Source organism: Carlito syrichta, unplaced genomic scaffold, assembly GCF_000164805.1.
Source record: "Carlito syrichta isolate Samal-C Ts95f unplaced genomic scaffold, Tarsius_syrichta-2.0.1 Scaffold307338, whole genome shotgun sequence".
NCBI classification, from domain to species: Eukaryota; Metazoa; Chordata; class Mammalia; order Primates; family Tarsiidae; genus Carlito; species Carlito syrichta.
Window position 1 is genome coordinate 168,007 of NW_007251434.1, and position 11,445 is coordinate 179,451.

Below are 11,445 nucleotides of genomic sequence, written 5' to 3' on the forward strand. Positions count from 1 at the left end.
AAGATCACTGGAAAAAATTTTCAATGGGCATTTTCTTGCAGACCCTCTGGAGATTATCAGTTCTACAGCAGTATGCAACTCTGATTGACTTTCTATTAATTAGGCTCTTTTATAACTCTAAGAATATAGGTTAATTTGTAGCAAAGGAATAATAATGTGAATGATCCTTATCTGAGAACGATGCAAATGCTTCCTGATCATTGTATAGTAAACGAAATTTGTCCATTTTGTTTTCATTATTTCCATCAGGTAGCAGTTTCAAATATTACAGTTCGTTGCTCTATAGGATATTCACTAGTTTTGCATTTATTAAAAAGGTCATTTCAGAATGCTTTTGACTGTCTATTTAAATTTTTATTCCTCAAATTCTTTGAACCAGCTGTAGCATCATAATGGTTCCTCATTAATGAGTTGAAGAAAATTTTTGATGTATATTTATTTTATATTTACAAGTGTCATGTTTTAAACTTTTTAAAAATCATGTTTATACTATGCAAGTTCCATATTAGTTTAGAAAAGATAAGATTTTAAAAGCATAAAGCAGCATACAATAAATGATAAAGGGATTTTGGGGGCTGGGGTAGAATTTCTGGATGATGGTTTTTTTTCTGTTTATTTCCGCATTACTTTCATTCATTTATTTTAGCAGGTGACTGCTTTGCGATATGGAGCACAATGGAAGGGAATACGAATATTAATAAGGCACAAATGCTGTCTTAGAGTTAACAGTTTTAGTGTGGGCATAAGAAAGAGGGAAAAACTTTACCCTATTACATTTAGTGGTTGGGATCTGCAAATTAAATTAATAAAAGATTAACAGGAGCCAAAACAGTTTATTTACATGTGCAATAGGAATACAAGTGGGATAACTCAGTGATTAATTCAAAAGGGTGGTTAGAATGGGGGCTCAATAGGGGAAGGAGAGGAGGAGAAAGGAAAACAGATGACTTTTTGGAAAGATAAATGTTTTTTTCAGGAGAACAAATGGGAGATTTAAAAGTTTGTAATAATGTTTGTATATGTATACATGTGAATGGTTTTTCTATCTCCTTCAAGGTCATAAAACTTCCCTGGAGAAGGAATTGGGGATAAGTTTTACTTCAAACTCTCCCTTCTGGGAGTAGATCTGCCCTGAAGAAGAATGTATAGCAACCTTATTTCCCAGAAATTGCTGCCTCTAGTCAGATAAGGGAATCCCAAGAAAACTTTCCTCACCGCCCCCATCACTGAATCTCATCTTCAGCTTAAAATAATTTTTATGCCAAAGTAGCACATTTTGGTGTGGCATATTCTGATTCCCTTTAGGAGAAAGCCATAGATAAATCATTATAAAGTAATAACAATGAGTGGGGAAAGAATAACTTTTGAGATCTTACTATGTGTCCTTAGAAACCTTATACTTATTTTATTAAAACCTGAAAATGTGTAAAAATTTTACCCCAATTTTATAATTAGAACACAGAGAACCAATTAAGGGCTATAATAGTCATGACTACAATGCTATGAAAACCCCCAAAGCAATTTCACCTGTTTAGTCCCTGAGACCAAAACATTCCCCTCACCTCTCCACTCATTTGGTTAACTTTGAATCCAGGCCAAATCCTGCCCTAGGAAGAGCTACCAAGCGGGAAACCTGATACAGCCTGGAAAATGAGGACAATGTGTCACTGCAGGACTTTGGAGTTCTCAGGGTTGGAAACTGACGACCAGCTCCTCACTGGGAAGCCATCCGGAGAGAGAGAGACAAGGATAGTTAACTTTTTTGAGCTTTTGGTCTTCAGTGCTGCTGACAACCTTTGGATATCCGGTATTTGGGAAAGGGGAACGAGGTAGCATTCAGAATTGAGTCTTGCCTGGCAAAGCTCCAGGGATTGGCACCCTGTTCTCTTCCCCCAATGCTGAAGAGAGTTGCAGAAGGTGGACTGTAAACACTGGCAAATATTGACAGAAGTCAAGGTTATGGCAAGACCATTTGACTCACGTTGTTGGAGAAGGATAAACCTGCAGTTCAAAAATACTGGTCAACTAGATTTGTATTCCCAGAAACCAGGAAATTCCTGAAACTGAGTTTTAAAACTGGCAGTTCTTTTGCCATCTCTATGTATTTGTGCAAAATCCCTCCCTATACCAACTTCCTCACTGCTATTCTTATTTCCGTTGCAGTTTTTAAAAATTTTTTTACATTGTCTCCAAGGAAGGAAAATCATTCTTCTCTAGGAGGAAGTCGGTTGGTCTGACCTTAAGCAGTGTTAGAAGATCTATTTTGATTCAAATCAGGTGTCTGGGCTGGGTTAATTCCAGCCTGGGTCAAGTAATTGATCACCAGATGTTTTTTCAGGTTGTGTACTGTCTTGTGGTTGTGTGGTTGGGTTCTGCTTCAGAAGGTACGTATGTGTTTCTTAAAATCAGCTTACCAGGCATTTGATACGAGTTTGTGGATTATGAGGAATTCTGCTTAGAGTCTTAATGAGATTTATATTTATGATATTTATTTCTTTTGTTGAAAAATCCAAAATTACTAGTGCTCTGTACTCAGTAGGAGCTTAGTAAATGTTTAATGGTGATCCTGCTCTCTGAAGTGGCTGGTTACTGTTTACTTTCTCCTTTCTGTCCTGGAAACAAAAGAAGTAACAATTTCAAAATTCTGAGACATCTTACCTGTAAACTCCAGGATTGCTATTTGGGAAGGGGATTGTTGGCTTAGAAGTGGATAACCTGTGGTTGAGTTTGAGTGAAATTTGAGTGAAATTCCTTTTGGAAATAAAACTTTGGAACTTCTTGAGAAGGGAGGGCCATGGATGTATACAGACATGGAACAGTACAGGAATCAGGATCAATAATCCAGGAAAAAGACACTTGGAAGGGGGAACAGAATATGATATGTCAAGTGAATCTGTTTTCTTTTTCCTTCCAGCAGAGAACTGTCCAGAACTTCCCCCAGTGGACAATAGTATATTTGTTGCAAAGGAGGTGGAAGGACAGATTTTTGGGACTTACATTTGCATCGAAGGCTACCACCCGGTAGGAGAAAAAAAACTTTTTTGCAATGCCTCTAAGGAGTGGAATGCCGCCCCCATTAAGTGCCGCTGTAAGTTGGACCTTTCCACTTCTTTGTCCATATTATTATCCTGCCCTATTCTTTCCCATCCTGCTTCCTGTAGACTGTGGTCAAATTTTATTTTTTAAAATTTTCAATTTCTAGGATTCCACTTTTAAAGCACACTTATGGTGGAACTTCTCTTAGAAGGCACGTGATCAGTTCTTGATCAGTGTTAATTTAGTTGAATTAACAGAATCAATTACTCCTACAAGAAGGAAAACATTTCTTTCATATATAAAACTACTTTTTGCTGTAATTTGTTTAATTTCATACTGCCATACAATTTTTGTATTATGGAAAACTTAAAATATATACAAAAGACAGAAGAGTCAAATTAACTCATATATCCATCACACAGCTTCAGTAATCAACATATGACTAATCTTGTTTCATGTATAGCCTTATTTGATTATTTTGAAGCAAGTGCATTATACCATTTTATTTCACCCATGGTATATCTTTTGAACTGGGAAACATTTATGCTCTCTGTTTACAGATGTGATAACTTAGATCCAAGTGAGTCAGTTAAGGTCACAAAACATTATTAGTGGTGTCCTTGTATAGATGGAGAATTAATAGTCCATATCTTTCTTACTATTACTATTTTTAAGAATAGCTGCATTAGTTCTCTGTATAACTAGAGTAAAGCACACAAATATTATTCTTCATCCATATGGCCAAATTTACATCTCTCTTCTTTCTCTCCTGTTTTTCTACAGCATGGCAAAAAAACAAAACAAAACAAAGTAAAAAAAAAAAACGAGGAGTAAGTGTATATTTGGCTGGATGAAAGGGAAGGATAGACTTATCACTGGTGTTTCAATCTCATTAGGGTGAAGAATGTTGAGCCATGCTTAACATAACCATACAATAAACACACTACTGGTAATTTCCAGCTATGTGCTTTTTTATTTTAGTAGATTTTTAGTAGACTTAATTGCCAGTTCATGTAATTCTTGTGCATGACTAAGATCTTTTCTGTGGTCCTTAAGTTATCCTCTTTTCTCATCGTGCCTTGATATGGTTTAAGATCATATATCTGGCTCTATTAAAAATGTGCAGTTTTAGCTCTAACTTCCTGTTTTCTCACCGAAGACTGAGGAGGTCCAACCTTTGCTATGGCAGGTTTCAGCTTTGCCTAAATCACTGCTTATTTCTTCTTTAGTAGGCCACTGTCCTGACCCTGTGCTAGTGAATGGCGAGTTCAACTCTTCAGGACCTGTGAATATAAGTGACAAAATCACGTTTAAGTGCAATGACCACTACATCCTCAAGGGCAGCTATTGGAGCCAGTGTCTAGAAGACCACACCTGGGCACCTCCCTTTCCCGTCTGCAAAAGTAGTAAGTACCAAGAGAAACCATCAGGAGTTCCAAAGACACTGATTAGTAGTGTCACCCTAGGCATTTGTCACATCGTTGTAATGCTTTTTTCTCTCTCTTTTTTGATATCTGGGAATGGTTTAGGACCTAGCACAGATAGCCAGGAAACAAGTGGAGCTCACACAACCAAACCTTAGCTTAACTCCAATGAAATGAACAGCATCCAAACAAGACCTTTTTCTTCTCTCAATTCCTGTCGTACTAGATCTAATGCAGTGTGGCATTGACTATTTTTTATTTTGAGCTAGTGTTTTAAAGTTCGTATTTGAAAAAAAACACAAAAAACAGGAACAACACCATAACTCGTCCACTGCAAAATTATCTACAAGAGGTGAAAGTCCCTCTTTATGTCACTAAAACCCATATCTTTCAGAGGTAATCAGTTAAGGTGTTTGTTTCATGACTTTTAAAAGTATTTATGCAGACATTTAAAACAAACACAAATAAAATGTTTAAATAGGTATTAAATAAATATTTTATATGTATATATATATATTTACTTAGAAAAATGGGACCATATTTTTAAATTGCTTTATTTATATAAAAATATACATAGATTTTTTTCCAGACTGATACATATAGCTCTACTGCCTGCTTTTTAATAATTGCATATGGATATGCCATAATTTATTACCCATCATTCATATTGATGGTCACTAATTTTGTTTCCATATTTTTGCTATTAGGAACAATGATAAAATGAATGTTTTAGATCACATATATATCCTCACCTCTATGTTATTATTTCTATAAGATAGATTCCTAGAATAATTGTTGGCTCACAAGATGTTACTATTTGCAGATGATAAAAGATCCGAGAATTCTACTAAAAATTTTAATACATAAGTGGATATAAACCAGATATTTAAAAGTTAATATTAATAGCTAGTTAATATTAATAATTATTATTGAAATATTGAAATGTAAAAATAATTCCATTCACAAGATCTATATGAAAATTTACCAAAGGACATAAAACAAAACATAAATAAAAGAAAAAATCATGCCTTAATCTGGGATGGGCAAATTTAGTATTACAATGTATTTCCACCAGACTTTTAAATTTAAAAAATATGAAACAAACCATTAATTTAAAAATATTAATTGGAAAGGTACACATTTAACATTGCAAATATTTTTGGGAAAATGATGATTAATGTATATATTTGGCTGGAAAAAGGACAAATAAAGGGGAAGGAACACTTGCCTTCTTAGATGGTAAAATGTATCACAAAGTTACTATAAGCAAATGAGTATTAAAATGGCAAATTATAGGTGATGTAATTAGTGTGCCATTAAAATAACAAAGTATAAATACAGATAAGTAGGACAGTTTATTTTAAATCAGAAGGAAAAGTATTCAGTGGTAATGGGTGACTATTTATTTAAAAGAAGACAGGCCTCTAGCTCACATCATATTGAAAATATATTCCAAGTGGAATTAAATATATAACTATAAAAAGCAAAATTATTAAAATGTTAAAAGAAAACATGAGATAATATATTTATTATCTTGAAGTGAAAAAAGTCTCCTTTGTCAGTAACATAAAATTCAGAAATCATGAAGGAAGAAAATGGACAGATTTAAATAAAAATTTCTACATACCAACAAAAATAATAAAAATTAAAAGATAACAGACTTGGAGAAAACATTTGCAACATATTTGATGGTTAAAGACTTCATATTTTTAATATACAAGGAGCCCCCAGAAATTACTAAGGAAAAGACCACCCCAAAATGGCAAAGTTGCGTAAGGAGAGACAATTCCAAAATGACCCCAAAAAACATTTCTATTTCCCAATTTTATTAAAGGATATCGGACGTTACTAGTAATTACAGAACTGGAAAGTAAAATTAGATACAAATCTTTTACTGATCAGATTAGCTAAAAATGAAAAGAGTAATTCAACCAATATCATTTAAGATGAGTCTTAAACATCAGTGAGACATTTATGTCAGTAAGAGCATAAAGTGATAATCACTCTTTGGATGCATTTTGGTGGTAGCTACTAAAATAAAAGCTAGGCATAGTGATGTGTACCTATAGTATAGCTACTTGGGGGGCTGAGGCAGGAGAATTACTTGAGCTAGGAGTTTGAGGCCAGTGTGGGCAACATAGCAAGCTCCTGTCTCTAAAAAATAATAATAAAACAAAGAAATAAAACAATAAGATAGGGTTTAAAAGCACAAACTACATATGCTCTTATATGAGAAAATTTGGGGTTACTTAAAACATGCATATGCGCTATATTAAGTTACAAGCATGTAATATCATTAGCTTGACAGAGACTTAAAGTATTTATTTCTGTCAAACTTTTCTGTTTTACTTTCTTATAATTCAGTAGTTCCTGTCCTAACTCCCAACCACGGGATCCTTGTCTTTTTGTGTTGCTTCATCACCTAAATCTAGGTTGAGCTTCCTAGGTCCCTAAACTAAATCATATTCTTCTCAGTTCAGATTCAAGATTCACACCATCTCCTTCAGTTCAAAATTGTATTCATAAAAGTCACCAGAACTCTGAAATTCCCCAATCAACTCATAGACATTCCTTTTGTTTTCTTCTATTTAGTCTAAGAGCCTTAGACTAAATAAGAGCTTTAAAAAATTATTTACAGTGTATTAACTGCTCAAGCAATATATCTTTGTTGTAGAAAAATATAGAAAATAAAGAAGAAAACTATTACCTACAAGCCTACCACCCAAGGATAATGAGTACTTTGATGTATAACTTTCCAGACTTTTTTCTGTGCATATGTTTGTGTAACTGTGTTTTACAAACATACTATTATACATGCTCTTTTTCAATTTTCTATTTTTACCCAACCACTGAGTAAAGGCTCTTTCCCATGGACAAAATATGATTTTGACAAGATGAATGTGAATGGAGAACATGTTCCCAGATCCCACATGTGATGCTCTGAAGATGACAGGTGCTGGCATAGACAGTTACATTTAGTTGTGCTGCTTGTTGAGCATTCTTGTCTCTCTCAGCTGTCACTCTTACACTCCTTTCAGGAGACTGTGGCCCTCCTGGGAATCCAGCTCATGGCTATTTTGAAGGAAATGATTTCACCTTGGGATCTATTATTAGTTATTACTGCAAAGAGAGGTAAGTGCACACAGCTTCAAATGTGAGATCCTGCCCCTTGGCAGATTGTTTTGGAGAGTGAACCAGTCTGGGCCCATCTGGTCCTTTGATTTCCTACTGCTGCAGGATTCTGAGCTCATTCTGCTTTGGGGAACTGCTTTAGCCTACTGTTAACTTTCCCCAATCCCTGGAACACAGAATGATCCTGTTAAAGTATCCTATTTATTATAATGGGAGTATCACTTTTTCCTCTTAGTTAAGACAAAATATTTAAAATGTATGTTTTCCTAAAGAATCATAGAACAAAAAACCAAAAAAGAACAAAACAGATAGCAGAAATACAAAGACTTAAGAGTATCTACTCTTAAAGCATCCTGATTAAAGTGCAACCTTAATTTGGGCTGCCTGGCCACCCACCTTACTGATCTCTTAACTTTCTCTTTCTCTTGCTTCAATCCTATTAACTCAGAATCCTATGGCTTCACTGGTGTTTCAATCTCATTATATGCTTTCAACGGACTTTACAGTCAACTCTCAAGTTTTTCTGATTAAAAGCTATTGCTCCTTTATAGCCCATTCACTAATACCTAGTAATGTAAATTAGTTTATCTTAATCCTCACCTGCAGGCAAAATTTCTTTTCCTTTGGTTATTTTTAGTTAAATTATATACTGGGTAGCAGTAAAGACAATGCTTTAAAAATACTTTAAAATCACAAGTCTCTTCTAAGGAAATAGACATTTGGCCAAATATCTATATATAAATGTGCTCAGCAAACTATTTTCAGCAACAATCTGGAAATACTTTAAATATCTACTGAAGAGTGTTTACATATTATGGGAGATTTATGAGAAAAATATTACACAGAGAATTTCAGTTATGCTTTGGGAGAATAACAATGTGAGAAACTGCTCATAATATAATGTTAAGTGAATATGTAAAAGATATATGTATATATCTCCAAATGTTATATTTCTTTTCCCTGATTTGTTTGATAGAGATATTTTCATTTTCTCATTAAGTGTACATATATTTCTTCTAAAAGATTTATGGAACATTTCCTTCTATGGTCAAAGAAGACAGACTAGATGAATTTGTTAATAAGGTTTTATTGAAATTAGTAATTATACTATACTAATATAAATATAAATTTTATTTCTCTCCTATGACAATAATTTTACAAAGTATTACTAAGATATAGTAAAACAGAATTGTTTAACTTGTGAGTAAGCTGCAAAATGAAAGGGGCTGTGCCTCATGCTGCCTTTTTTGGATCTTTTGATTGGGAACTGAATCTTCTGTCAAAAAGTAAATGTGTTTGCTTTTTGAAATTTTTGAATTACAATTTTTGAATTACAATTTTTGAATTACAATTTTGAATACAACTTATTTTACAGCAAAAAAATACATATATTTCATGAAAGTCTTTAATATCTATACGTGTTTTTAATTTTTCCTCTGTATTAATGTATATTTTTGTCTTTAATGAATAAATTGCTGATGAAAAGGGGAAAAGATTTATTTAAGGGTGTCTGCCATTTCCTGCTCCTTTTTAGAACATAGATGACAGATGCCTTTTTAGGTTACTGAATAATAAAGTGTTTCTTCTCTCATTCTCCCCACCCAAAAAATTGTATGTGTAAACACTCTGATTCAGAATTTCTCACTTTTATGGATTGACTCATCACTTTGGCCACTCTGCAGGAGAGTGGTTTTACTTTATAACTGCTTTCTACTACCAAGACAACTCAAACATGCCTTAAGGCTCATGGGCAGGGAGGTGACTTCCATCACAGTTTGAAATACTGAAATACAACAACACAAAACCAGCCTCAGCTAACCAGTCCAGAAGGTGGAAAGGCTGAGGCTTGCTCCAACTGCTGTTCAGGTACCACTTAGTGGGCGAGCAGAAGCAGCAGTGCATTGATGGGGAGTGGAGCAGTGCACTTCCGGTCTGTGAGTTGATCCAGAAAGCACCTAAGCCAGCTCTTCAGGATGCGTATGAGAAGGCTCTTGTAAGTAGGAGGCTCTTATCTGTCTTGTTCTTAGCAGCATCTTCTGGGCCTGGCATGGCTCCTAGCACATGCTCAGTGAGTATTGGTTCAGTGTGGGATGTTTTTGAATGGGTTGGCCTTAGCCTGATCATAGAAGGGGCTCAATAAACTATGAACTCACATTAAAAAAATTTTTTTATTTTAAAGATGTGGGGTACAATTCAGGGTTAGGTATACAAAGGTTCATTATGTAGGTACCCTTATTGTTAAGGTATACCCCCCCACCAGCAGTTTCCACTACTGTCAATTCCCCCCCATCCCCTGGCAGTTTCCCACTACTGCCAATTCCTTTCTTATTGTATTATGATAATTGTTCAGGGTCCATTTATGAGTGAGAATATGTGGTACTCAGTTCTTCGTTTCTGTGATAGATCACTCAGTATTGTAGACTCTAAGTCCATAAAGAAGGACAAAATTATGAACTTTGCAGCAACTTGGATGGGCTTTGAACTCACATTTTTATATGTAGAAGTCCCTTTCACCACCATCACCACAAATCCCCCTAAGTCCCTGTTGGAAAGAGTTGTCTCCTGTGCTTTATAGAGCAAGTCCACAAGTTCAATACCTGAGATTTGGAAATACTGCTGTGAAAAAGTCTCTAAAATGTTTCTAGTGCACCCCCCCGCCAAAAAAAAACACGGTACAGATTAATTTCATTGAGATTCATCTTTTAGTTCATATTTATTACTGGAGTAATATTAATAACTATATTCAAGCCAGTAAATGTAGCCAATTCACCACATTGAAGATCTAGATCTTTACTTAAGCTGTCTTGGTTCTGAGCTCTCATTCGGGGACCTAACTACTACTTACTGGCTTCAGAGTATATTGCTGGGTCTCAGTCCTTGCATTTAAAAAAAAACACAACAATTGTTTTGAGTGAGGGTATCACTCTGTCAGCCAGGTTGGAGTGCAGTGGCACAATCATGGCTCACTGCAGTCTTGAGCTCCTGCGTTCAGGAAGTCTTCCCACCTTTGCCTCCTGAGTGGCTGGGATTACAGGCACACGCCACCGTGTCCAGCTAATTTTTTTTTATTTCTTAGAGATGAGGTCTTGCTATGTTGCCCAGGCTGGTCTTGAACCCCTTGGCTCAAGCAATCCTCCTCCTTGACTTTCCAGAATGCTGGGATTATAGATGTGAGCCACCACATTGGCACACTGAAAATTTGTTTAAAATGTTCTTTCTTCAGCTTGCCTTTCAGGAGAGTAAGGACGTTTGCACAGCCACAGAGAACTTTATGCAACGATTAAAGGAAAGTGGCTTGACAATGGAAGGACTAAAATATTATCTGGAGATGAAGAAGGTTGAGTTGAAGACAAAAAATGTTGTAACATTGTAGTAGTACAGACTGGTAATATAAATACATCTATGAATAAATTTTCCTATTGATTCTGAAATTGGTCTCAGATTTATCTCTTATTGAGCTAAAATGCAACTTCATTGTAAACAGCTACAGTTGTACAATGTAGTGCATGTGTGTATGTTAATATTGTATTCAGAATTTGTGTGTTATTATTGTACTCAGAATATGAAAAGGCCAAGTGTGGTGGTTGTCTAAGACCAGAATTAACAACATATTAATGGGAGTGGATAGTGTAATTTTCTGTTTGTAAGGAGAATGGAGATGCTTGGATCTCAGCTAAGAGTGTACCTCATATTTTACTATAAGATGTGAATTATGAGGCAAAAATTAACCAAACTTTATGAGCCAAAAATTAACCTCCCATTTTGGGAAAATAGCCTCAGAACAGTTACATCCTTAAAATGACTCATTGCAACAGAAGTAAAATTAGGACCCACAAATTCTCTCCCTACATTG

At 35.0% G+C, this 11,445-nt stretch overlaps 1 protein-coding gene across 2 annotated transcripts; it reads left to right on the plus strand.

The window, feature by feature from the left end:
• Positions 1-2,107: 2,107 nt before the first annotated feature.
• On the plus strand, positions 2,108-11,023 carry C4BPB (complement component 4 binding protein beta). 2 transcript variants are annotated; one of them, XM_008064434.1, is made up of 7 exons: positions 2,108-2,159; positions 2,278-2,384; positions 2,915-3,088; positions 4,266-4,442; positions 7,499-7,592; positions 9,459-9,585; positions 10,816-11,023. In XM_008064434.1, the coding sequence occupies exons 2-7, from the start codon at positions 2,327-2,329 to the stop codon at positions 10,963-10,965; spliced, it is 780 nt and encodes a 259-aa protein (XP_008062625.1). In that variant the 5' UTR covers positions 2,108-2,159; positions 2,278-2,326; the 3' UTR covers positions 10,966-11,023. The 2 variants fall into 2 exon arrangements, with proteins under 2 accessions (XP_008062625.1, XP_008062626.1); XM_008064435.2 differs by lacking the exon at positions 2,108-2,159 and having other exon boundaries at positions 2,327-2,384; positions 2,918-3,088.
• Positions 11,024-11,445: the final 422 nt, after the last annotated feature.